The sequence below is a fragment of the Podarcis erhardii genome (assembly GCF_964252035.2).
Source record: "Podarcis erhardii genome assembly, chromosome: 8".
Lineage (NCBI taxonomy): Eukaryota > Metazoa > Chordata > Lepidosauria > Squamata > Lacertidae > Podarcis > Podarcis erhardii.
In genome coordinates this window covers 30,194,613-30,222,318 of record NC_138499.1, presented here as the reverse complement: position 1 = coordinate 30,222,318, position 27,706 = coordinate 30,194,613, and the positions used below count along the sequence as shown (strand labels likewise).

The window sequence follows — 27,706 nt, the reverse complement described above, 5'->3', positions numbered from 1 at the left end:
CTACGAAATATCTAACAATCCGGGATAGCAGCGGGAAGCAGCGCTGGAATAAGGGAATTTCATGCAAAAAAGGGAAGGTTGACAGCTATGGACAAACATCAGCTGCATCTGGAGTGCAGCCAAAGGCGATTGTGTGGCAGAGGGTGTGTGTGTAGCTGTTTGTGGCGGCGGTGCGAAAACTTTACTCTTATGACATTCTCTTTGCTTTTAGCAAGAATTTTGAGATCCGAACGTGCTGCCAGTGACATAACAGCTGTAATTAAAGGACTGTTAATTAAAGGACTGTTTATTAAGCTGTAATTAAAGGACTGTTAATTAAAGGACAATCAACGATCATTTCAGCATTATAATTAAATTGGGGGGCAGGGCTTGCACAAGCTCTAGTTCACCCATTGCCCTAAAAGGCATCAACTGAGGAGCATGCATTTATGAGTAATTCCTTGGACTACTTTGAAATGGACATAAATCAGAATTTATTAAATCTCTTCATGTAAGTGATAAAAATAACACATGATGAAACTATAAACAGACTCTGTTTTTTGTTAGGCCTGACATGCAGAGTGTTTTTCACAACTACTCTATATATGAAGTTGCATTTTCTAGAAACTGGACTTCATTATCAAGATATTCCAAGATCACATTTCCACCATTATTTAGTGGGGATTCTCTGTTGCTTATCCAAGATGCTAGTGTCTGGTCCAAAGGCAAAGCTTCTCCAGATGCCGGGTGGCAGAGTCGTAATTTCTGAAAATCCAGAGAAAGGGGGGGGGGGAATACCCTGTTGTTATTTCACAGCTCTCCAAAGAAATTAAAAATATTTGAACGATAAAAAATAGTTGCTGTAGTTGATTTACCTTAGCTGTGGTTTTGTTGTTATCATTCTTAAGGTTTGCTAAGGAAGCGGCAAAATCTATCACTTTACCAATACTCCAGTTACTACTAAAGAACATGGGTTTGCTTTTCTCCTTAATCTCTTTAGGTAAAAACACTTGGAAGTAGATTCTCTCTGTCTGCAATAGAAAATGGCATTGATGCGGCTTTAGAAAGGAACATACTCCTCAGAAAGGAACTCTACAAAGAATCAGGGTCAGGTAAACCAGAGAGAAAAGGTAAAAAAACAGCAACATATCCTCCAATTGTAAAAAACAACATACACAGAATGTCCCCTCCCCAATGCCACTACCACCAGCTGTTCATGAGACAGGCAGGCAAAGAAAACATCAGGTCCCTACTCTCGCTCTAGCTGGGATGGTTTCATTTCATTTTTATTAGCTTTAAAAATGTGTTGTAGAAAGAGGGGGTTATTGGGATGTTTTTGTTTTTATTATGTATTTTCTGTTTTTTACATTGTGATTTTATGTTGCGAATCATCCTGAGATCTACAGGTATAGGGGTGGGTTAATAGGGATAATGCTTCTTTAAAAGATGTTTTTTCATTGTCTGATATGGAAAGACTTTTGGCAGAAGGTAACTAACCATCAACAGAACCGTACGGAATCACTTTACATTTACAGAGCAAAATATCCTCTTGAACCCAGCACATGGAATCTCACAAAAAGACAATACAAATGGACTCTCCGTGCCCTTACCATAGCAAAAAGACTGATACTAATGAGTTGGAAAAATAAAAATGTGGCTCCCTTCTACGATTGGATCGACGACTTGTACAAACTTGCAACATATGAACAACTTGCATATAAATGCAGACTTGCCTTGGATATATTCAATGATATTCGGAATCCATTCTTACAAATACTGTAATAGGTTAAGATCTGGTGAAGCACAATAACAAACTTGTAAAATATACAGTTTTGGGTCCCCCCCCCTTTTGTTTTCCCTTCTGCACGGGTTCTGTTTCTCTCTCTCTCTCTCTTTTGGTGTCTCACCATGTTGGTACATGTATGGTTATGTACCTTTTGAACTTTCAATAAAGATTGAAACTAAAAAAAAAAGATATGGGGTGGGGCGGTTTGAAAATTTAATAAATAAAAATAAAATACAAATATTAGTTGAATGTTATTGAGAGCTTTGAGGAGCTCAGTTGACAAGGATACAAATTCACTAAAACTATCCAGCAGCAATCTAGAATCCACTTACCTCACTCTCCCCACAATTCCAGGTGTTTCCATCCTATACCGTACTTTACATTTGTACAGAGTTTAATATACAAAGCTGCTGCATGTACAGTCCCTGTGGGAGGAAGATTTTACTAATGGGGCTTCATTGCTCTTTCCTTCAGGTCCTGCAGTTATTTAAATTGCTCTACAAGGACAGTGTAGTAGACAACACTCTCCTAAACTTGCATTCCACTTTAGAAAACCCTGAACAAACACAATAGCAGAAGTACAGAAATAACTTTTGCTTCACTAAATATGGGAGTAACTGCAAACAGGTATGGTGTTTAGAGACAAATGAACGTGACTCACCTGCACCAAGGACTTATCCCCAGATGCATGCATTTTCAGTTTCATTAGAGCCACCTTTGCTGCTGTTTCGCTGTTCTTTGCTCCTCTGCCTCTTTTACTCACTGTGGCTTCTTTCTTAGAATCTGAGATTTATGCATGGACTCATTTTAGTAGCTATCACCAGTCCCTCTCATTTTGCTAAAAAATGAAATATGCACCAGCATGAATTTTAAAGCTTCTTCAGAACTGGTGCACTGGAACAACATGCAGCCTTCTCTTGCTTGCGTACATAGGATGGAATCTTTTTTCTGACCTCTGAGTACTATATGCTTGCCAGTAATCAACATGTGTCACTGCGAATGGGCCACACCAATATATAGAACTAAAGATGTTTAGGGGAGCTCAGATTTGAAGGAACCAACTTGATCCCACAGGCCTGTCTCAGGGATGGTTTCATGCAATAAAAAAATTACTGCTCAATTACAGTTGAGAACTTGTGGGAATGAAAGTGGTTCTTGCTAGCACTCAAGCTACAGTATTTTAGCATTAGAAAGTTGCAGTTTGCCGTTAGAAAAACAGAACGACTTTTTCCTGCAAAGGATTTCCACTTAAGTTTCATAGGAAGTAGACCCAGACATAGCTCAAGTACACAGAAAAATAGGACAAGTCAATTACTTTTAGGAATTGTAGCAAGGAGATGGTTGTTGCCGGACCCAGCCTTACTTTCAGGACACAGTATGAAATATGAAAAACATAGCCTCTCTTATCCTCTTTCTGTATCAGAAACCTTATTAAGGGCACAATCCTATGGCCCCTGAAAAGGCATCCTAGGGACTGTAGTAGATCTCCGCCTCGGCCATGGAGAGGGTGGTCTGTGAGCAAAGGAAGGCTGCCCTCAGAAGTCTTACCACCATGGGTGTAGAAACCTGTGCTGTCAGTGTTCCAATAGCAATAAAAGTAAAATGGGGCATTCCAGGGGTGCTTTATCTACTGGCTCCAATGCTACCCTGTTTCTTCAATATGTCCCCACAACAGGAAAGGAGGAGTCTACATACAGTCACATACATTCTGCAGCAGAAAACTGTATTTTTAGCAAGTCTTACTGTACCTACCTACAATATCTTTAACAAGCTGCTGGGTAACAGCCATGCGAGGTTTAGGGATTTCCAATTTTTCACATTCATGGTCCAGTTCATGGCGGTGACTGAAAACAATAGATGAAGAAACTCTCAGTAGTTAGTCTACAAGCTAATGAAAAACGAGGAGTGAGGTTGCTTAATTAATTTGCTCACCGAAAGCAAAACTGCTTTTCACAGGAAGGGCACAACACAGGTACAAGTTCTTTTCCATCACAACCTTTATATGTGCACAAGAAAGATTTGTGGTGATCTGGTTTCACCTCCCCACTTTTTAGATTTGCCTAAGACGATTTCAAAGGAAATTCATGTTACTTACAAATACACATCCTGAATTCTACTGAAACATAACCAGGCATTTTCTCCATCATGCATCACAGCTATTTAGAAGCTATCTCTTAATAAAGAGAGAGGATATTATGTTCTTAATACAATACCACTTTTGCCAAATGCCAGGTGGAAAGAGACTGAGTAAAATAAAATATGTCCAGGAAGTTACTCCTAATGAACTAATAGAAGCCATTAATCTAAAAGAAGTGCTCATGTACACTAAAATGCCTATGATTTATCAGTAACTTATAAGCAGGAAAAAGGACACCATAAAAGAATAATAGCAACTAAAAGCAACCAATTCACAACTTAAGGTAAATAATAAATACTCTCTAAGCAACCTAGGGGGAAAAGGCAGAGAATGGTCTGGTTTGCATGACATGCTAAGACATATTATGGGTCAGGGTGAACATGAGAGCTTGCAGACTCTGGAAGAGATCACAGCTGCTTTGTTCCAGCACACTTATTTTGGTGCTGCCCTGCACTTAGCTAAGCCATGTCTTGCTTTAGCATGCCATCTGAACCCAGGCTTGTGGTTTAGCTGTTTTCAGATGAACCACAAGCTGTAACCAAGGTTTGTCTTGTGCATTATGGCTTGTGGTTTCTCTGGGAGAGCTAAACCACGAACTCTGGTTTGGATGACATGCTAAGCCAAGCCATTCACCTAAGTCTCAAGGTGATTTACAAGCATACAATTAAAACATAATTTGGCAAAAAGATCATGTGAATTGCTGAACGAAAACTTACAAAGCATTGCTTGCAAAATTATTCAGAATGAGCTTAAGGGAACTTCACTGTTAACTAAAATATTCCAGAGGTGTTGAATGCTACAGATGATTAAAAATTATCAACTTACCTCAGAACAACCATGTGCAGCCCGACTTCTGTGCTGAAGACTTAAAATTACAAAAAATAAAGACCAACACATCATTAGTGTGTGAATTAACAGGAGAACAAAAAAAGACTCGGCACATTTTTTCTGAAAAGTTATCTCAGCAAAACTAATCAAGAACGCTACAGCTTCAATTGAACAAAGCTTTAAAAATACATAATAAACATGCATATTTTTGCTCATTCCTCTCTTCTCTCTGTTTATTTGTTAGCTATGTTGTTTCCCAGCCCATCCATCCAAATGTCTGAATCAGGGATGGTGAACTTGTAGCCTTCCAGATATAACTAGATTATAACTTCCACCAGCCCTGACCAGAGGTCATTTTGGCTGGGCTGATGGGAGCTGAGAATCTAACAGCATCTCAAGGGTGACAGGTTCTCCATCCCTGATTCAACTACAGATTTTAACTTCCTCAGGGCTGGGACTATTTCATATATATTACTGTTCTTTTGTTTCTTTTAAGTGCCACAATGGTGCTATACAAATAAGAAGAGCAGAGCAATCCTAAACAGACAGATATTCCAGAAGGCAGTTAAGACAGTGCATCTCCTGCATCCTAACTGCTCCTGGCCAGTGGATCAAGACCAGATTGTGGGTGACAGTGTAAGCTTTCATTTTCTGCCCTTCCATTGTCTCCCATGGGGTGAATTTAGTTACACCTGCATTTTTTGATATGTTATACTGAGCTTTGTGGGCAAGACCAGTGAACAAAGTGAGTTAGGATGCAGTGCAACTTTGTCTATCCTTCTCACTTCACTTCACCACTCCCATTCTCACCCTTGACATGCCCTTTGGGGCATTTACTTTGACATTGCTTTTGCTGGTTTGACTTAAGCCAGAAGGCTATCCCTCAGCACCCGTAAATAAATATGCCTGGGTCAAGTCATCTATGTCAGTTTAAAGTGTGGGGAAGGATATGCCTGCAGGGAGAAATTAGGATGTGGTATATCTGGGGAGTCAGGATTGTAGCATAAATTCTTTCTTACCAGAAGACTCCTGAGCAGCCATCACAAACAAAGGGGAGAAAATCTAAAATGAAAAAGATAACACTCAAATGAATTTTTGATATTTTACTTTTCTGTTTAGGTTACTCGTGTTGTTTTAAACGTGAATCTTTATTGTATCTCACTTTCATTTGTAATTTTTGTGTGTGGGTATTTTGTAATTTTTCATTTGATCTTTTAAGAGAGGTTGTAGAGAGCTGTTTTTGGAAATGTAAAGCATTGTAGAAGTGATTTAAATTAATTCATATCTCTATATATTTTACAGGCGCAATAATAAGACAGTGACAAAAATAAGACAGATAATCTCATATGTCAATCAACACCTGTGCTGAACTGAAGCTGAACTGTTCTGGAAGCTTTGCTAATGCCATCTTGGTAGTCACGATAACCCCAGAGTTAACTGGAAGTTGTCTTAGCAATGAGCTCATATATGTTTACATTCACTTGCTTTTATATAAGCTAATTGGCTGGCTTTGCTGTTATCTTTATCTGTGGGCTTGGAGTGCTGGGCTCTGAGCCCAGAAAGGGGAGCTATCTGTAAGGTTTGGGTCAAGAGAAATGACACATGCTGCTTTGTGTATAAAGAATGTATAACTTTTGCTTGGGCGCGGACTAGCCATCTCCTTGCTGCGAAGTCCGTCCTGCATCTGCAAAGGCCAGAAGAACTGGCGGACTGATTTGCTGTAAGTCTCCAGCTTCCTTTAATAAAGCACTAGGACTGGCCATTCTTGAATAAAGGGTTTTATATTGAGTGCAAGCTACGTTTTGTGATAAGACCATAAAATAAAACTTAAATAAAAGATAATTACTCTCCTACACACACATACACACACACACTTGGCCTGGCAGACGTGAGCTCTAGCGCATGTCCTTTTGTATCTAAGCAAATCGGCCACAGGATAAACACCTTTTTGCCTTCAGTGATAACCAGAGTCCTGGCTAAACTCCACTGGCTACCAAGCAACAGTCCACGCCCACTTCTGGAAAGAGCCACGCCCCTTAATTTGGTTACTGTCAACTATCTCCTCCCCTTTGCCTTCCACACCCATAGAAGCAAAAAGGGGCAGAACAGTACATTAGTCTACACTTCCGGAAGGGTAGGCGCATGAAGCCGCTCTACCCTCGAATCTCCATGGTGGTGCTTCTTCGTCCAATTCCAACTCGCCCCTCAGAGCTTAAACCTGAGACTCAGAAGTGGCACCATGAAGATGCACTTCTCCCTCCTCCTCCGACACGGAGAGTCCCATGGTCTGCCCTGCCGCTCAAGGGCTCCTTACCAAGCTGCCCGCAGTCCTCCACTTCACAGTGCTGTCCAATCTCCAGTTCCGCCATGTTGGTGCACGGCGCATGCGCGCCCCGCCACCATGTTCCGGCGGCTCTAAAAGGATAAATTCGGCTCCTCCTACCGAGCCGTGGTATCCCAAAGACCGCCCATTGGGCGTCATCGAAGAGGCGGAGCTTGAGAGATAGGTGGGCCGGGCTCTGTGTAGGAGCCGCACCTACCCGCTGTCACGTGACGTCTGCCCCTTTCTGATGTAGTTTTTTTGGTGTGTGCGCGCGCGCACAGCGCATTTACTCTTATTTAGGTCTTGCCCGTTTCCATGGGACTTACTCCCAGGTAAACGTGCGTAGATTTGCAACCGCAATTTTAAAAAATGGTTTTATATACTACTTTTGATTTTGTTTTAAAGTTCTTAAAAACTCCCAGAGACCTTCCAGTATAAATTACTACTATATCACTTACCCGGGAGTAAACTTAATGGGCTTTACCTCTGAGTAGGTATGTCTAGTTTTGCATTATTATTAGTAAGAGCCCAATTATTTCAGTGAGGGTTGCTTCCAGTTAAGTAACCATAACTTAGAGTCTACCTTAAACCCCACTAGTTGTGAGGGTTTTACTTCTGAGCAAGCATACTTTGCACTGTGCTGTCAATCATTGCAGGTACACGCGGTGACTCATGTGGGGTTCATGACATAACTGCTGTCATCACCACCGTTGATCAGTAGGAATCTTCCTTGCCATTGCAATTTAAAATGACACATTAATTACCAAGGGATCTCTTTGGTTTTTGAATCTATACATGTAAAGTGAAGGATTAATCAAGGCACGCTGTTTGGTAGTCATGCCTATTGTAAGCTTTATGACTAAAGCAAGATGTCATGGTATCTTGTGTCTTGTGTCTTGGTATCCTTAATATTGCTGGATATTTACGTTTATTTTCAGTTTTTTCTAACATAACGCTGGATTCATTGTACCCCTCAACGAAGCAAGAATCGCGTAAACTAGGTATTCTGTATAAAGCAATATTAAACCATCCTGCTGGATTTCCACCTCAGGTTCCCGAATCCAGATCCTTCCTAATGCAACAATTTGGGGGTTGGGTGGGGTCAAACCTTAAAAATCCGTAAAATGCGAGTAACGTTGACCAGCCTTGATTCTGATGGAGGGCAGCCCATGAAAGCTTACCATAGAATTATAGAGTTGGGAGGAGCCCTAAGGATCATCTAGTCCAACCCCTTGCAGTGCAGGAATATGCAGTTGTCCCATATGGGGATTGAACCTACAACCTTGTCATTATCAGTACCACACTCTAAAATAGTCTTATTTGCATTTAGGTACCAGGAGGCTCTTAAGGTTTCCCAAGTTTTCAACCCAGCTCTGAAATAATACAGTCATACCTCATGTTACGTTCTTTCAGGTTACGTCCCGCCGTGACCCGAAAGTACCGGAAAGGGTTACTTCTGGGTTTCGCCACTCACGCATGCGCAGAAGTGCTAAATCGCGCTTTGCGCATGCGCACAAGCAGCAAATCAAGCCGCGCACCTGCGCATACGGCGCTTCAGGTTGCGCTCTTTTCATGTTGCGGGTGGGCCTCCGAAACGGATCCCATTTGCAACCAGAGGTACCACTAAGAAGAAGAAGAAGAAGAAGAAGAAGAAGAAGAAGAAGAAGAAGTTGAAGTTGTTATTTATACCCCGCCCATCTGGTTGGGTTTCCCCAGCCATTCTGGGCGACTTCCAACGAAAGATTAAAAATACATAAAAGCATCATTCATTAAAAATTTCCCTAAACAGGCCTGCTATCAGATGTCTTCTAAACGTCAGATAGTTTATTTCTTTGACACCTGATAAAGCCCCAAACGAATCACTGCTCAACCCAGGAATGTAGGGAAGGAATGAGAACGAGGGCGCTGGCGAGCATGTGCAGAGGGCAGCGGCTGTCCCACGGCTTGGCTGGCTCTTCCTGCTGGGGCTCCCGTTTGAGAAGAGCCTCTCCGCTGGCGCCGCACGTTCCCCAGGTGGCAACACCTGTCGCAGGTACGTGTGGGTCACGTGGCTCGGCCGTCGGCCTCGGGAGCCGCCGCAACAGCAGCCACTTCCTTCCCCTCCTGGCGCTTCTCTGGCGCGTCTCTGGGCTTGTTTTCTAGGGAAGAACTCTAGGGAGTTAGGGGCGTCGAGGAGGCGCGATCGTATCCCTGGCAAAGGCGGCTGGTCCTCGGCGGGGCGAAGATGAGCAAGATCCACAAGTTTTTCAAGGGCGGAGGAGGCGCCAAGGGGAAAGGCAAAGGGGGCCCGAGCCCGCAGGAGGCTTTAGCCCGGCTGCGGGAGACCGAGGAGATGCTGACCAAGAAGCAGGAGTATCTGGAGGCGAGGATCCAAAAGGAGCTGGCGCTGGCCAAGAAACACGGCACCCGAGACAAGCGAGGTGAGCTTTGGCCCGGCTCAGGCCTTAAAAGGCACGATTTCAGGGTCAAGTTGGTCAAACTTTGTGGGGGAGGCGCTTTGAGGAAGCGGTGCCTCTGAGCACGTGCAGAGTGCAAACGCTTTCGCCCCAAACATTGTCGGTTGGGCGGTTACGGCTCTCTCGCTTCCCACCCTTTAGGAATGTAATTGTCGATTCTGTTGTGTGTGGAGTGGAGAGACCGAAGAAGGCAGCTGTGTCATAAAGTGTATTGCACCAGAGGCAGTTTCAGCTTGGTTACTGAAATGTATTGCATTTCTTTAAAGGAACCTTCCTCAACCTGGTTCCCTCTTGAAGCTCTGGACTACACCTCCTGTCATTCCTGACCATTTCCATGCTGCCTAGATCGGATGGGAGTTGTCGCTCAAAACAGCTCTCTAAATTAGTGTGTGCTAAATAATTTTGCATTTGTATCTGCCTTTTACATTTTTCTGTTTATGTTGATATATTCTGCTGCTGCGTATTACTTGGTTTTTGGGATGTCAGAGTGCAAGTAGATAAATAGGTACCGCTCCAGCGGGAAGTTAAACGGCGTTTCCGTCCGCTGCTCTGGTTTGCCACATGACCTGGAAGCTGTACACTGGCTCCCTCGGCCAGTAAAGCGAGATGAGCGCCGTAACCCCAGAGTCAGTCACGACTGGACCTAATGGTCAGGGGTCCCTTTACCTTTACTAATTTAAATCTTTCTTTTGTTTTGTTTTGTTTTGTTTTGTTTTGTTTTGTTTTGTTTTGTTTTGTTTTGTTTTTGTAAGCTGTCTTGGAGAGTTGTTTTGCCTTGAAAGGTGGAGTATGCATCTTAGTAACTAAATAGTGCATTGGGTTTTGACTCAGAAGGCATAATTGGTTGTTGCTCCCTGTGATTGTATCCAGTACAAGCTCCTTCCCATTCTTCTTTGCAATCATACCACGTGACAACTGAGTGCAGGATGTACACATACATTATTTCCTATACAAAAGTGATGTCCTTTCCTGTTGCCAAGCTAGGATGCTTGTTCCCTAGAAATTCTACCTATGCTGCTCTCACACCCATTTCCTAGAGAACCCATTTCCACAATAATGACCCCCCTAAACTGTGTCTATATGATACTCTCTTTGTAGACAGCCTCTTATTTCCTAATCACACTGCATCACAATGTGAACTTTATACCCACTAGAAAGTTTGTTACTTTGGTCTTTGTTAGTTTAATAAGTAAATATACAACAAGAACAATCATTAAAATTAGTTTTCAAAGGTCTGCAGAAGCAGATTGTTTTAAAGATACTTTCGTATCAAGGGACCACACCACTTCTACATTTTGGGTTGTTAGTCCTGTATTTGGGCTGTAATCCTGAACACACTTGCCAGAGAGTAAATTTCATTATATGTAGCAGGACTTCCTTCTGAGTAAACATCCTTTGAATTGCACATCACCCTATACAAATGGGCTGAAGGCTAAGATTGCAGTGGCTCTAGAGCTCATTTGCAACTATCATATATAATTGTTTTAAGTTTCTAAAATATTCCATCACTATGAGTAGTTCTAGATGTACGAAGTATTGCATATTAGTGACTTTTTTATTGTATCCACCGTAATTCTACGGTATTGCGCAACTAGGGTTTTTTTGAGTTGCTGCATAAACTGTTACAAAAATAAACGGAAGATGATTGTGTGGTCTGTGCTGAAGTGAAGTGTATTCTTAGATTTGTTGTTGGTCTTTATTGTTTGGCTAGAATCTTAGTCAGAATTAGAACTGTACACAGTAATTTCAGTGTTTCTTTTGCCTGCATCCGTAGACCCACCCTAGCTAGCCAATAAAAATAGCTGGATGAAGTCATGTAGGTGTGTTTGAGATTTATATAACAGTACTTTGGAAGAATGGCTTTCTGGTTTGTGAGAGTGCTCCCCTTTCAACCTTCAATATAAAGGGAACTTGGGCAGGCCACTACATACTGTAGTTTCTTTGGAGTTAACCTCATTGAACTCTGTGGGGTTTTACTTCTGAATAAGCATTGCTACATCAGAAACTGGCATGAAGCAATCTAAACATTTGTTGCCATAGAATCATAGAATTGTAGAGTTGGAAGGGACCACAAGGGTTTTCTAGTGCAATGCAGGAATCTTTTGCCCAACGTGGAGTTAGAGGTCAACAGTGGCAGGAGGGAGGGAGAGGATGAGGATGAAGGGCAGTTGCAAAGCTGTCGCCCACGTCAGCGAATGCAGTCTCTTGCACAGATAGGCTGATCTTCCAAGCTAACCACAAAAGCTATGTGCTTCTATTGGTTATGGTTACCTGGGTGAAACTGTTAGCCTGTAGATGTTTGCGGCTGGTGAATTCTATCAGAAAGCCTTGATTCTCAAATATCTCTTTTGACCACAGTCTTACAATGCAGTCCTATACACTTCTACTCAAAACTATGAGTACAATGGGTAAATGGGTATAGTACTGCAACATCAATGAAATGAGAGCAGCTTGTGGTGGTGCAATAGTCTGGTGACAATAGAATTGTTTGAAGACCATGTTGTGGGCATGCTTGGTAGATAATGGTATAATTGCAAAGGAAAGGCAAGGGCAGTTGAATGGATTCAGACAGCATACAAGCAACACTGAAAACCTAAGATTTATTCTTGATTATGTAAAAGAAAAGTAACAATAACAATCGCCCAATACTCTGCCTTATCTTGACCAAGAGTGCTTTAATTTAGACTGATATCAAAGCAATGTTTGACTGTACCATAGTTTTGTGAAACAAGAATATAAAAATGCAGAGATTTCACAAAGGCTTTTAGCTAGGAAGTGGGTCAAGGAAATCTACCCTGATGTGTGAGCTGTAGATAAGAAAACTTTTGTTGTACTTACAGAAAGGGAGCCAGGGAACAAAGGCAGAGTTGGCACCTGCAGTTTTGTTGTTGGAACAGCCTTTAAAGTTATGCAGACATAGTCGTCTTCCAGAACTCAATAATATATAAACACTGGTTTTTCTACAGCTTTCCACATAATCGATCAAACCTTTGCCCATTAGGCTTTTGTGATGCTTCCACAAGTACAATATGCTTCCATGTGTAATAGAAAGAGGAATATGGGGATAATAATTTTGTGATGAGAAACTGCTTAAGAACACATTGCAGATAAAAAAAAACCTTTGAGTTGAAATGTTAGCTATAGGGCTGGGGTGGGAAACCTAGGACCACGTTTCCTTCTGAGAAACCTTTATGGGAGCCAAATGTCAACAGAGGGCAGGGCCAGAGGCAAAAGTGGGGCAGAGCAGCGACTGTGAATTTTACCCTTGTACAATAGGCTAGGTTCCACCCACCCTCTCCCTCCCTATCCTCAAAAGTTGCAGAACCAATAACTCTGAGAAAACAGACTACTTCCTCTAGGCTCCACCGTCTCATGGAGAACTTCAGAGGCTTAAAGGGCCTGGGCCTGGTGGCGGCCATTCCTCCTCCATTCCCTAGCCTCCCTACTGATGTCTTCCTTGTGTCTCTGGGAAGCTTGTGCAGAGTGGTGGAGCAGCTGGGTACACTTGCCCCATGCCTTAGAGGGCTAAGCTGTTTGGGGGCCCCAGCCAGGGGCCTACCAGACTTATGCTGTCATGCCAAGAACAAGACTCTGGCCCCGGACCTCAGATAAGCTCTGCACAGGGCTAGTTGCTGGACTGGTGTAATGGGAGGCATCTGGTTCCTCTGGGAAAGCACCCATGAGGGTCCAGGGTTTGGTCCTGCTAGTTCTATCTGCCCCCCTCAATTACAGAGTTCCCTGGATCTCCAGCAGTTAGCTCTGAGCTCTGAATGTGATCTGGGTCCTTAGCTGATGCCTCTGCAGCCTCCAGCTCTGTGTCTTGATTGTTGTTGGATTCAGGGATTGTGGCAATCATGGGGACATTGTGGTTTCCATGTGTTTGTTTGTTTGTTTACTGCTCTTCATCCATAGACCTCAGGACGGTTAACAACATTAAAATATAAGGTAAAAACACAAAATACATAAGAACAACAACAACAACAAAACTGCCACAAACCAATAACCCCACTCTCCCCATTCCCATTCCTCCTTCCCTCTGCAGTCCCTGCTTGTCCTCAGCCTGCTGCAGAGGCTTCTCAAGTGCTCAAGGGGATTTTTGTACAAGCAGAAATCAATCACACAAGCAATTCAGCACAAGTGGTCCTCACCCTTTGAATATAATTGCATTGTGTAAATCTTTTGTAAGCCGCTTGAATAGCCTCTTGAGGCTACAAAGCCCAAACTTGGATACCCTTTTGAGGCTATTTACTAAATAAATAAAGTAATCCAGAAAAATAAATTTTCATAGAGTGGCACAGGCTTAGAAGGATTGTTGTCACTAATTATATCAACCTATATGCGGTAGATGTCCATGACAACCAGATCATAGAATCATGGAATTGTAGAGTTGCATGGGATCCCGAGGGTCAACTAGTCCAACCTTATGCAATGCAGGAACCTCAACTAAAGCATCCATGACAGATGGCCATCCAATCTCTGCTTAACAACCTTCAAGGTAAGGAAGGAGAGTCCACCACCTCTTATGGGAGTCCGTTCCACTGCCGAACATCTCTTACTATCAGAAAGGTCTTTCTGTTGTTTAAGTTCAAATCTCCTTTCTTGTTACTTGAATCCATTGGTTTGGGTCCTAGCCTCCAGAGCAGGAGAAAACAAGCTTGCTCCATCTTCCATGGGACAGCCCTTTAGATATTTGAAGTCCTTTAGGTTATTAGAAAATAATCGCATTTGCATAAAGCAATGGGCATATTTTCCAACAAAATACTTTTCCTTGCACCAAATATTATTAGTTGATATTTGCTCAGAAAATGTAGCAACACTTTTGTCTGGAAGATGCATAGCAAGTTGTTGGTAAAGTTGAAGTATGGGATTAAAAGAACAAGCCTGGGGGGCTGGTAATAGATAATTAAAATGTATGTACTGCTGGTGGTGTTTTGAGTGTCTCATGATGGTGATCCGCATTCCATGTGTTTGACTTAGCCGTCTTGACTGTTATTACTTGAGGTTGGGCAATGTAAGAGTCAGGCAATGATGCAAATGTTTCATGTTACTGTAGAACAAGCCTAGCGACATGTTATTAAGAACACCATCGCGAGGCTGACGTGCACCCATAAATATCCCAAATACCGCTTTGTTCCAGTCTTCTAGGAAGTTGCTTCCTAAGCTTCATTTTCAAACTACAAAACATGAAAAGAGGCAATAGCTTATGAATTTCTTATTATAAAATGCACAATTGGTTCTCCCCAAGATTTGATGCATTGGTGCATAAGAACCACATTTGATTTGAAGCAGGAGATCCAGGATTTGCTGTAGTCTGTAAAAGTCAAATTAGCAGCCCACTGGTGGGGAGGGGGACTTAAGAGTGAGACCATCATGGTCCTGGGGGAAGGGAATTAAGCCTTTCTTCTTGGTTTCCTGATTAAAATGCTGCTTCATTTGTTTTGTCAGGCAAAATACCGACGTAATGAATGGGTACCTGATTTTTTTGGGTTTCTTTGGAAGGGTGAGATTATAGCTGGGAAAACGATACAAAGAGAAGAGTTTGACTCCATTCCTCCAGCACCATAATCCTGCTGCAGTCTCTACCTTCCTGCCCAGTGCATGTCTTGCTCTGGACCAGAAATTCAATTTGGTTGTCATTTAAGAGTGAACCTGTCGAATCCACACTTTCTGAAACAATGTGCAAAACCAAATGCAACCATCCTTCAAAATTCACACTTTCCGCCAGTTTCTCCAGACAAGTAATGCATATGTAAATGTGCATATTAGGGGAAAGTTTATCTAAAAAGCATATACAGTCGTACCTCAGCTCCTGAACGCCATAGGAGTCGAACGTTTTGGCTCCCGAATGAGCGAAAACCGGAAGTGAGTGTTCCAGTTTTTGAACATTCTTTTGGAAGCTAAATGTCCAACAGGGCTTCCGCAGCTTCTGATTGGCTGCAGGAGCTTCCCGCAGCCAATCAGGAGCCACGTTTTTGGAAGTTGAACGTTTTGGAAGTCGAATGGACTTCTGGAATGGATTCTTTTTTATTTCCGAGGTATGACTGTATTCGTGAAAATACCATTACATTAGCAAAAAGACTTTACAAAAATGTGTAAAAAAGGCAAACATGCATACAAAAATGTGCTTATTGGGGGGAAATTGTACTAAAATGTTGATGGATTTTCATGAGGATTTTTTTCTTTTTAATTGAAAACTGAGTTGGAAATGTGAAGAACTGAACTTAAGATTGGAAAAATGAAAAACCATAATGGACGGATTCACCCACTGAGAGAATTGTTTTATAACTTCCCGAGAATTTTATAAGAAAAAAGCACCTTCTTCAGAACAGGAGTGGCTCAGATCTTGCTATTCTTGTAACACAGTAGGTTACCCTGTGTAATAACTTCAGCTGGGAAACTTTGTCTGAATTTCTAATCTCATGCCAAGAGAAAAGAGGGCTTAGTTCCTTAGAGTTGTCCTTAAGCCACAACTCAGAGCCATAATCAGTTCTCCCTTAGTATGAATGTCTTTAAGCCATTAATCAACTCCAGAACTGATCCAGCAGCAGTCCACATGAGGTGTACAAAGTCGGCACCTCCTAGTCCTGACACATGAGTTAAGAGCCCTAAGGATAAATATTTGTCATATGGTATGATCTACTTCTTTTAAGTGTAAATATTGAGTTTATTGGAACTGTGGTAAAGGAAGCTCTGTGAGATTTGCTTAAAAACATGTTATCTTTATACAGGGTTGACACCTTCTCATTTCATTGGTTACAAATGCCAGGGTTAACTTTCTCCCCTAAGTTTATACTGAACATGCTGGCATTGCTTCATTTTGTCTCATATGAGATGGGCTGTATCAGAAGTAGACATAGGAAGCTGCCTTAGTCCATCCAGCTCAGTATTGTCTTCACTGACTGGCAACTGCTCTCTAAGATGTCAGGCAAAGGGTCTTTCCCTGCCCTGCTTGGAGATGCTGGAGACTGAACCAGATGCAAAGCAGATGCTTTAACACCAAGTTATCAGTTTTTCCTCCACTCATAAGTAGCCCTTGCCAACATGTGAGTGTAAACTGAATTGACAGACTATTTTTACCTGTTACTTTAAAGAAAGAAAGAAAGAAAGAAAGAAAGAAAGAAAGAAAAGGAATGTGATCTAAGCCTGTTGATATTTTGTGGGAGGGGGTATTGTTTTTGTTTGTTACTATGTCATGTATTTTTGTGTTTTTTATGTTGTTGTTTTTTATTTTAACATAACTTTATTGAAATTCATAAATAACGTACATAATATACACACTCTTAATTGGACAAAAATGAAAACAACCATGTACTAATACTCTTCTTTGGATTCACAAAAATTAAACTTAGTTTAAATTTATACAGTCTCTTTTTCTTATCTTTTTTATTGTGTTTTTATGTTGTAAATGGACCTGTGATCGTCAGATGAGAAGGGTGTTAATAGAAATTTAAACACCTCAGGTTACATATACTTTGGGTTACAGACTCTGCTAACCCGGAAGTAGTACCTCAGGTTAAGAACTTTGCCCCAGGATGAGAACAGAAATCGTGTGGTGGCGGTGTGGCATCAGCGGGAGGCCCCATTAGCTAAAGTGGTACCTCAGGTTAAGAATGGACCTCCAGAACGAATTAAGTTCGTAACCAGAGGTACCACTGTAAATGTATTAAAGTAAATCCCAACAAATCATGAGTAGAGCCCTATTCATGTGAAATAACTTTTTCTTTCTGTAGTTGCTTTTGTTCTTTACCCTCTCCACACCAATAAACCCCCTCATTCCTGCTCCAGTAGATTGGGGAACCTCTAGTGTGTGTTTGTGTGTGTGTGTGTGCTGTAGCTAGTAAAAAATTGACAAATAGCTGCTGGGGAACAGAACTTTCTGGAATCCTGCCTGTTGTTACGCCATGATCATTGAGTGTTGTGGAAATAATTGTGGTTTAATGATTGGTGGAGAATTCATTGTGTTTCCATTTGCTTCTACATTTTAGTTTGAAGGGTACAGTTTTGTGTCTGCAACTGTAGCCTCTGCCTTACTAGACTGTACGCTTGCTGTATTTTCTTTCTCTAAAGGAAGTTTTCCTTTTCTTTTTTGAATACAACTGTTGTACCAAATGAATACTTCTGTAATTAGAGAAGTATCCAATATCAAACTCTACCCTTGATATTTCTCTTCCTACTGCAATTTTGAAATTGTCACTCTTTAAAATCGCTGCACTCTTAAAGTAAAAAATAAATAACTAAAGATAAATCTATATAGTCTTGCGACCTGTGATGTTATGTTTATTTCCTCAGATTACTCTCTTTTTCTTCTCTGGCTTTCTTCTGTTTCTGAAATCTTTGGAATGGGAACCTTCTTTTCTGGTCTTTCAGAATATCTTGTCTGTGAAGTAAGTTACTCTCCAATATTGTGAAACCATCAGGTTAGGTTATATTGACTGTACAGTAAACAACAAATGTGCATTTGCCAATTAATAAATAAATGGTTGTACTGATAAGCCTGATTCTTGAGCCTGTCTTATCCACTGTTGTGAAACAGACAAGACCGAGGCTCGGACTCTGACTTTCCAGGGTGTCTGTCAGTCTTTCACACCTCTGCAATTGGCAGTCCTACGTCTACTTTTTATTTTTCTTTAATTCACCTGGGGCATTCTGACAACCAGTTATAAATACAATATAATGTATTTATTATTATTATTTGGGGGATTACATTATATATTGCATATATATTCTGAAACTGTCTAGATTTCTGACTGGATGGGGCCATACAGTCTTTAGAAGGCTGAGAAGATTTTTTTTTTTTTTTTTTTTTTTGGTATAACAGCATAATGGTTTCATATATTTATCTGTATACAATTCAGGGTCAAGCTGAAGGGAGCAGCCTCTGTTTTAGGATGTTTTGGATTTCGAATTTCATGAGTTTTTAAAATGCCTGTGGAGGCAGGAATGAGGAACCTATAGCTGTCCAGTCCTTGTTGGACTCCAACTGCTATCAGGCTCAGCCAGCATGGCTGTTGGTCAAGAATGATGAGAGTTGTAGTCTGGAGGGCCACAGGTTCCCCACTGGCTTAAGGGGATTCGTATGATCCAAAGACATATATCTATGACTATATGTTTTTATTTGGATAAATCTACCCATTTGTAGAGGGACGCGGGTGGTGCTGTGGGTTAAACCACAGAGTCTAGGACTTGCTGATCAGAAGGTCGGCGGTTCAAATCCCCGCGACAGGGTGAGCTCCTGTTGCTCAGCCCCTGCTCCTGCCAACCTAGCAGTTCGAAAGCACGTCAAAGTGCAAGTAGATAAATAGGTACCACTCTGGCGGGAAGGTAAATAGCGTTTCCGTGCACTGCTCTGGTTTGCCAGATGTGGCTTAGTCATGCTGGCCACATGACCCGGAAGCTGTACGCCGGCTCCCTCGGCCAGTAAAGCGAGATGAGCGCCCCAACCCCCGAGTCGGTCACGACTGGACCTAATGGTCAGGGGTCCCTTTACCTTTACCTTTACCCATTTGTAAAAATGACTGTACATATGATAAAGCTAAAGGGAATGGATTCTGTCTTCCTAAAAATTCGTATTATAAAGGCACTAGCTGTTCAGATTCTTATGGAGTTTCCTGGCATGAACTCATTCCATGCTGCAGTTGTTGGACTGGTTGAACTGGGTCGTCCTTGAAGCATGGAATCCTCTTATTTTGGCCACAATGAACCAAAGAAATCCCTGTTCTGTTTGTGTACACCTGCTGCTCAACAACTTCGTTTGGGTTGAATGCAGCGGTTATTTTTCTCCCCCACTACTGACTTCACATTCCAGTGAAATCTCTAAGCATTTCATTGTCAGTAGATCCCATTAAGGAAATGAATTAAGGCTGATCTTTTTCCTCACCAGCCTCCTTCACAAATACAGCAGCAGAGCTGTATTATTCTGTGAGACACTCCCAGTTTCCTGAGTGGCACTAAGTTCAAAGTACAATACTGCTCAGAGTTTCACTTTGTTTCAGAGAACAGATCAGTGGATACACAGGGTGTTCTAAAATCAGTGCTTTTTTTCTGGGGATACTCAGACCCTAAACATTTTGTGAATCTTTGTACTTTTGTCCATTTACTGTGTTTATTTTCCCCAATTTGAACTATAAAATGGTGATTTTCTCGAGTCAAAATGAGAGTACCCCTAGACATTTCTAAAGAAAAAAAGCAGTCTAAAATATTTGCTCCCCTTCCCCCATCAGTTTTTTTGTTTTTTTTAGGCTGTAGCCTCTTTCAGTCTCCCTGCTGATTTTCCAAATGTGTAATTTTGCAGATAACAAATTGGGGGCAGCAGGGCTGGGACCAATTTTAAAGAATTTCTAATTAGTTTTATTCCCTGGAATTATTTTGATCATACTTCCATGGATTTGTCCTGACAAGTTCCATTCTGGAAGCAGTGCTAGAAATACAGAATTTGCAACATCTGTGGCAGATTCTGGTTAAAGCAGATTCCGGGCACACCGTCCTAGTGTTCATACAATGACTTAATAGGGCTACTGATACCTAGCTTTGCCAAAGCTGATGAACCAATTCCTACCACTCTGCTTGTGTTTTGATGTGGCTGTTGCATCCTTCATAAAAGGATGGGCCATTTAGGGCAGGAGACCTTGTCCAAGAAATACAGTGGAAGGAACTGCATGATCTCTGGAATCCTTAAATTGTGCCCTTTTGTAGAGACCCTAATACCTGATTTAAGTAAAGCTTTGGGGCGGAAACACTCACAAAGCAGAAAACAAAACAAATAGCCACAATTCACAAGTCTTGCATTCATCCAAGGGGATTTTCCCACTTTTCCCAACTGAACACCATTTATTTCTGCCCTCCTCCTCCTTTGCTTTGTAACCAATTTCTACTGAGACAGATTTCAAGATGTGAATGCCAGAAAGCCCTACTGGTAATGTGGAATTAGTTGTTTCTTTCTCTGGAATGTGCCTCTGCAGTAGAGGAGAAAGTATCCCAGGTGTGTGCTTTTTGTATCTTATCTCTGAAATATCAACATCTTGCTTTTATCTTGACAATATTTTATCCCTTAGAATGTTGTTGCCTCATTTTCCTCATATAGATTGTGTTGCCTCTTGAAAGCTATGGAGGGACTCTGGGATTTCTTGTGGCCTGATGGATTCCTAAGCCCTCTTCCTTTCTTTATTTTTATCTGCTACTCTGCCTTATTTGGTGTGAAGCAGCTCCATTTAAACTGCATCAGTAAATAATAATAATAATAATAATAATAATAATAATAATAATAATAATTTATTATTTATACCCCACCCCCCACCCATCTGGCTGGGCTTCCCCAGCCACTCTGGGCAGCTTCCAAAAAAATATTAAAATACTGTAATACATCAATCATTAAAAGCTTCCCTAAACAGGGCTGCCTTCAGATGTCTTCTAAAAGTCTGGTAGTTGTTGTTCTCTTTGACATCTGGTGGGAGGGCAGGGGTGGGGAACCTGTGGCCTCTCACACATTGCTGGACTCCAGCTCCCATCAGTCGGGGGTCTGACTGTGGTCAGGGGGGTGCTGGCAGTTGCAGTCCAGCTGCTTCTGGAGGACCACAGGTTCCCCACAGCTGCATCACGAAAAGCCCTCCTGCTAACCTCTCCATGTTACACCAACAGCTGCACTGCAGGCACTGAAGAGGAAAAAGAGATACGAGAAACAGTTGACCCAAATTGATGGGACCCTTTCCACCATTGAATTCCAACGCGAAGCCCTTGAAAATTCCTACACTAACACAGAAGTGTTCAAGAACATGGGCTATGCAGCCCAAGCAATGAAAAAGGTGCATGAAAACATGTAAGTGGAAAACACACAGTCAACTGTCCATTGGAAATGCCCTTCAATGTTAAGGTTACCATTGGGTTTATTTTGGTTTGTGCTGTTGTTTTCGTTAGATCCTCAGGTGTGGCAAGATTTTATGGGTAGACATTAGGGGTTGAGTGTGGTATTTTTGGCTCCTGTGGTGTTTTTGCAGGCCCCGTGGCAGTCCAGATTAACATGATTAGCTGCTCACTGTAGTCCTTGCTGCACTGAGATTCTGGTGTGCAAAGCATGTGCTGAACTGATGAGCTACAAGGGTGTCCTTCCTTTCCATTTTAGGTTATGGCCAATTTCTTTGTGTGTGGGGAAGGATTACTCTAAAACAAAACAAGCGAGCAAGTTCATGTTCTGGTGGTATTAGACTACTACAGTGCAATGTATGTGGGGCTGCCTTTGGAAACTGCCCAGCTACAGCGACGAGGATACTAACTGGTCATTGCAAATACATCTCAGTTGTGCTTAAAAAGCTCCGGTAGCTACCATCTGTTTCAGAGCACACTTCAGAGTGCTGGTGCTTAGCCCTTGGGATGTGGGTTCTAGAAGGAACCTCTTCCCTCGCATCAACCTGCCTGTGTTCTGAAATTCGTCATGGTGACTAGGGTGAGGGTCCAATGTTGTGGCAGCCCTTATAGCATTTTCTCACCAGGGAGGCTTGCCTTACACTTAAGCTGGAAGGCTGCATCCACAGTGTCCCTTTTGCTAGTTAAAGGGACTGAGATCCTGTGCTGTCTTTGATGCTGAACAGGATGGTCCTCCAGCAGCTCAGAAGAGATTTTTGTGTGTGGAGGTGGTGAGGGAAACAGGCACTGCAGGGGGAAAGAGTAAAGGCAAAAATCATCTTGCCCCTTCATAGTGAATAGAACTCTGATGTGCCAAGTCTGACTCCAACCCAAAGTCTCTTAGGCACCAGCCGAACCTGTTATTTTCCTGGGCTTTTTAACATCTATTGCTGCATTGCAGGGGGTTGGTCTAGATCAGGCATAGGCAAACTCCACCCCCCCAGATGTTTTGGTACTACAACTCCCATCATCCCTGACCACTGGTCCTGTTAGATAGAGATGATGGGAGTTGTAGTCTGAAAACATCTGGAGGGCCGAGTTTGCCTATGCCTGGTCTAGATGATCTTTCGAGTCCATCTCAACTCCACAGTTCTATAATTCTATAGATTTTCTGCTTGTTTTTATTGCTGCTCTTTATTCTGCTGTTCTTTGGTGCTTCATGATACTTCTGTGGTTTTTGTCTGTTTTCTGTCCCACCCTGGTAACTTTATAAAATGTTCATGCGTGGTACACAGGTTCATTAAATCAACCTTTGTCTCTTCAGGGACTTGGACAAAATTGACGACATGATGCAAGATATCACTGAACAGCAAGATATCGCTCAGGAAATCACAGAAGCTCTTACCAGAAAAGTTGGTGATGACTTTGATGAGGTTGGTAATGAAATTAAGGACATAAACTAGATGCAGACTAAATATCACTGCTTAATTTTATGCTCGATAAAATCTTGTCAGGCTGGTTGCCAAGCACTTAACACCTGTCTTTAAGTGCACTTCAGTTCTCAGTTGACTGAGGAGATAACAGTTTAAATGGTGGGAAATTGGACTCAGTACTTCCCTGAAGAAAATTTTCAAAACTATATGCGAGACATGTTAATGCACACCACAGCGAAGTTTAATGGTCTTTGAATCATAGAATTGTAGTGTTGGAATGGGACCCTGAGAGTCATCTAGTGCAATCCCCTGCAACGCAGGAATCTCAACTAAAGGAAAGCCTCTACTACAAAAAAAGGTTCTGTACGTGCGTATGGGTGTGGTGCATTGATTTGTAATTGATTGTAGAGTCCTGAAGATAAGTCTACAGTCAAAAATAATACTATAATACTAGTCCATTTCCCACATACAATGGAACCTTGGTTCTTGAACACCTTGGTGCTCAAACATTTCGGCTCCCAAACGCCGAAAACCCGGAAGTAAGTGTTCCGGTTTTCAAACGGTTTTTGGAAGCCAAATGTCCGATGCGGTTGTCAGCTATAGTTTCTGGGGCGTCTGCACCAATAGGAAGCTGTGCCTTGGTTTTTGAATGTTTTGGAAGTTGAACGGACTTCCAGAATGGATTACGTTTGAGAACCAAGACACCACTGTATATCAGCTGACATATGGAGCCATAAATCATGCTTCCTGCTTGGATCAATTGCACGAGCAGCCAATCCAGTTGCATCCCCAACTGCCCCACATCTGCAAACACATATGACATCAGGTGTGCAGCAGGTGGACGAGATATGGAGACAGTGGCCCTGTGAGCCAAATAATTGTCAGACCAGATTTGGCCCCTGGCGCAGTTTCCCCTCTGACCTATGCCAATCATGACATGACAACAACCCAGTTTCCAGTTTAATAAAGCTTCCCTGTCTGATTGCTTGGAGCAGATACTTACTTGCTACTGGCAACTAGGGGAGTGGCTGTTTACATGGCTGCCATTATTAGTCTCTTGAGATAGTGGACCCTGTTTCTCAAAACATAACCTTCCATTTTAAAAAAAAAAACTTTCAGGATGAGCTGTTGGCAGAACTGGAAGAACTGGAGCAAGAAGAACTCAATAGTAAAATGGCAAATGTTCGACTACCAAGTGTACCAGCTACGCCGCTGCCTTCCCATCCTGGTAAACCTTTTTTTTCCTTATTTTGAGCTGTCTGCTAATGATATGATATAGAATGATTCAGGTGAAATAAATTTTAGTATATATATCCTGAAACTGTCAAGATTTCTGATTGGATGAGCAGGAAGAATTGAGACAGAATACACTAAGTGAAGAACAGGGTTTTTTTAGCACTGAGGTTCAAGACCCAAGACCTGGGTCTTACCTGGCACTCTGTGAGCAGTTCTAGTGTGTACCTTCTATTGACATCCTCCATGATGATGAGTCTTGTATTAGAATTTGGATCGGGTGCAGGATGGCCATGGCCAAGACTTCCCATTGAGTCATCATGTTTGTACCTTGTTTTTATATTCTAACAGTTCTTGAACATCTTTTTGTTACAGCATCTTCAAGGAAAAGGGTGGAGGATGAAGATGATATGCAGCAGCTTGCGGCATGGGCTTCTTAACAGCAATCTACAGGGTTACGGGAAACGCCATGGAAGAAGTTTATGGAACAGTGTTTTGTTTTACACAGAGCATGGCTGTGTTTGATACAGTCCGGCATTGGTCCCTGGTGGGATTTTATGTCTGTATGTATGTGTATATGTACACATGTATGTATATGTGTGTGTGTCTGTATTTTTAAGAGAGCCAGGATTACTTAAGACCTGTACTTGAAGTGTGCCTTCTTCTTCAGATGCAGCCTCATATGAATTTCTTTTTTCATACAGAAGAAATCTGATTATTTTTTTATATTACCGGTGAAAATTGACTGGGGTAGTCTATTACTACTACACAGTATTATCCTTTGACTCTGAAAGCTCTGTGTATAGGTACAGGCATTCATGCTTATTACCTGAATTAATTGGTTCTGTTCCATAGAAACATTCAAAGCTGAGAGCCGATATATGCAGCTCTCCCAGGCTGTTGCTTTTCCTCTTTTGTACGTCTGACTTTTGCTTGTACAGGTTGCAAACCCTGTTTGCTGCAGAGGATGGTATGAGCAGACATGTTTCTAATATAGAGCAACATCCTCTGTAGAGTTTCAAACAAGTTTGGAGTTGTTGGAATATGTGGTCCATTTGGTCCCACTAGGTAGAGATGAAGGAGAAATTTGATTTTGTTTTAATGCACACCTCCCCAAACAACACACCAGCCACAAAATGCACTTATCCTTCAATATTTGCACTTTTCTGAATTTTGCAATGCAGTTTTCCAACCAAAAGGTGTAAAAAATGTGTCTGTTAAGAGAAAGTTCACATTAAAATGTGTCATATTAGGCCAAATCGCCTTCACAAATATGTATAACAGAAGAACCTCACAAACTGATTTGGAAATATGATGAACCTATTTTAAAATCTGACAAACCAACAACTGGGAGACACCAAAATTGGCAGATTCATCTATCCCTACAGGGTGTCATGAAAATATTTGTCTAAGTCCTGCCATAATTTTGTGCTGTTGGATTTCTTTGCTTTCTATGGGAGCTTCCTTCCATGTAGCTACTTGTTCACTCAGGGTCCTATATGGAAGAGTCAAAGACTGACGTGGCACCTTAAGGACTAGCACACTATCTTTGTCAAGCGTATACAGTGGTACCTCGAGTTACATACGCTTCAAGTTACAGACGCTTCAGGTTACAGACTCCGCTAACCCAGAAATAGTACCTTGGGTTAAGAACTTTGCTTCAGGATTAGAACAGAAAGCATGCTCCAGCGGTGCGGCGGCAGCAGGAGGCCCCATTAGCTAAAGTGGTGCTTCAGGTTAAGAACAGTTTCAGGTTAAGAACAGATCTCTGGAACGAATTAAGTACTTAACCCAAGGTACCACTGTATATAGAAAGACAACTTGGGTCTTGTATAGGCACATAACACATGAAGAGCTCTGCAGTCTAAAATGCTGGATACAGTTTGGCTTGCTATAAGTGGCTAAATTCCAGAGAGTTTTCGTGTGTTTGATTGCTAAAATGGAGTTAATTTTAGCCAACAAAGGTAGTTAGTTGAGTGGAGCATGTTTGATGGGGGGGGGGGCAGGCGAGCTGAGAAACCAGTTTATAATGGGTGTTTGGTTTTGTGACCAGCCGACTTAAAATTGATTTTATCAAACCGTTTTAGCAGGGAGGTTGCAGTCCACTAAATCAAAGGGCTGACTTCATGCTGGAGAATAGTGGGCAGAGAATGGCCGAGAATCTTCTGTTCCCTTTTCCCACTTAGCTTTCTTTTAACACTGAACCTTTCATATTGCCATGCCTATTATCAAATGGAGAATCTTAATAGGTTTTTAAAGTTGTGGCTTTTGAAATGTCCTCCTTACACTCGTTCAGTTCCTTTCCTTTTTCCTTTTTCCCTGAATGAAACACTTTACATTGGAATAATTTATATAACTTGAAGTACCAAATTTCAAACGGGGTCATTTTTTTTGACCTGGGGAAAACAGAGCTGGGTTTCAGATGATTGGATAATGAAGGTGCAAATAAATATATTGTCTGAAAATATTTGTGTTTGACTTGGCAATTGTTTTTCCTATCTTGCTGTAAAGGAGGGGTGGGAAACATTTGGCCCCTTCAAATATTGTTTTAATAATAATATATACCTCACCCATCTGGCTGGGTTTCCTCAGCCACTCTGGGCGGCTTCCAGCAAAATATTAAAATACAACAATTCATCAAATATTAGAAGCTTCTCTAAATAGGGCTGCCTTCAGATGTCTTCTAAAAGTCATATAATTGTTTATTTCTTTGACATCTGATGGGAGGGTGCCACTCAGTCCCAACCAGCTTGGCCAATGGTAACACAAATTATTTTTAAAGGATGCAATATTGATCTGGCTTAATACTCTTACGCTTTGGTTCATCGTTATTGGGGATGAGTTACACATATTTTCTTCACCCTGATGACTGATGCTTAATCATGTAATACCCTGGAAAATGTGACACATACCCAATGTCAAGTAATAATTCTTACATGGATCAGGAGGTAGGTAGATCTCTGGGTGATTTGCAACAGATATGGCACAGATTTCTGGTTTTAAGTTGTTCAGTAATAGCAAATTTGATTGCTTAAGTGAAAGCAGCTTGGATAAGAATTGTGAGCCGAGGTCTATTCTGGTACAGTACTCAAAACAAATCCCTGTGCTCAGCAGCAGCTCAGAGCCACTGTAAATTATTGTAAATATGTATTTTTAGTACCTGGCTCTAGGTGGTGCATGTCCAGGTTCAAATACAAGCAGATTATGTAGTTCGAAAACCTGCTCCCTCTGCTGTAAATGATCCTTTGGCTCTGTGTATTTGTGTGTGTATGTGTGTGTGTGTGTGTATTTAGAAAGAGGGGGCTGCATTCAGGAGAGCCTAAAAAAGCTTTTGTGTGTACAACTGTTTGAATCCTGACCAGCATCCACTATGACAAGTATATTTATATAGATTTTGGATATAGAAAGCATGAGCTGTTGAAATCCTTCGATAAAATGATTTTAAAAATTATTACAAGTTAAAATGCTATTGGTACAAATTATTTTTCTGCAGTTTATAGAGTCATGGCACATTTTGGCATGTTCTCTCTATCTCCAATTTCTTCATTATTATTTTTTTTAAAAAACAACAACCCCAAAACTAGCTAAAAGTTGCTTGGTAATGTTGTTTCTCCTGATAGGTGCAAAGCAAGCAAGCTGAGGCTGAAGTCTTATTAACTAGGAATTGCATCATAGTGGATCAGGTGTTGCTTTTCT

General features: G+C 41.6%; 2 protein-coding genes across 3 annotated transcripts; one reads left to right on the top strand and one right to left on the bottom strand.

Moving 5' to 3' along the window:
- Window positions 1–449: 449 nt before the first annotated feature.
- Window positions 450–7,191, bottom strand: ZFAND1 (zinc finger AN1-type containing 1). Its single transcript, XM_081874741.1, has 8 exons — window positions 7,045–7,191; window positions 5,750–5,792; window positions 4,728–4,767; window positions 3,698–3,825; window positions 3,518–3,609; window positions 2,427–2,548; window positions 855–1,010; window positions 450–744 (listed from the first exon to the last, which is right to left on the bottom strand). Exons 1-8 carry the CDS (start codon window positions 7,097–7,099, stop codon window positions 574–576), a joined length of 807 nt encoding a protein of 268 aa, XP_081730867.1. The 5' UTR covers window positions 7,100–7,191; the 3' UTR covers window positions 450–573.
- Window positions 7,192–8,905: 1,714 nt separating this feature from the next.
- Window positions 8,906–27,474, top strand: CHMP4C (charged multivesicular body protein 4C). 2 transcript variants are annotated; one of them, XR_014159599.1, is made up of 6 exons: window positions 8,906–9,473; window positions 21,144–21,321; window positions 22,669–22,777; window positions 23,897–24,005; window positions 24,386–25,578; window positions 25,823–27,474. XR_014159599.1 is itself a non-coding variant. In XM_081874800.1 (5 exons), exons 1-5 carry the CDS (start codon window positions 9,278–9,280, stop codon window positions 24,448–24,450), a joined length of 657 nt encoding a protein of 218 aa, XP_081730926.1. In that variant the 5' UTR covers window positions 8,906–9,277; the 3' UTR covers window positions 24,451–27,474. The 2 variants fall into 2 exon arrangements, 1 of the variants encoding a protein (XP_081730926.1); XM_081874800.1 differs by having other exon boundaries at window positions 24,386–27,474.
- The last annotated feature ends 232 nt before the right edge of the window (window positions 27,475–27,706 follow it).

Bases quoted from the DNA above. Each gene is read 5' to 3' on its own strand.
- ZFAND1 (XM_081874741.1), bottom strand. From the start codon at position 7,099: ATGGCGGAACTGGAGATTGGACAGCACTGTGAAGTGGAGGACTGCGGG. The intron at 3,826-4,727 runs GTAAGTTGATAA...AAATCGTCTTAG, and splicing joins CTGCACATGGTTGTTCTGAG to GCAAATCTAAAAAGTGGGGA. The intron at 3,610-3,697 runs GTGAGCAAATTA...TATTGTTTTCAG, and splicing joins GAAAAGCAGTTTTGCTTTCG to TCACCGCCATGAACTGGACC.
- CHMP4C (XM_081874800.1), top strand. From the start codon at position 9,278: ATGAGCAAGATCCACAAGTTTTTCAAGGGCGGAGGAGGCGCCAAGGGG. The intron at 9,474-21,143 runs GTGAGCTTTGGC...TTACACCAACAG, and splicing joins CGGCACCCGAGACAAGCGAG to CTGCACTGCAGGCACTGAAG. The intron at 21,322-22,668 runs GTAAGTGGAAAA...TTGTCTCTTCAG, and splicing joins AAAAAGGTGCATGAAAACAT to GGACTTGGACAAAATTGACG.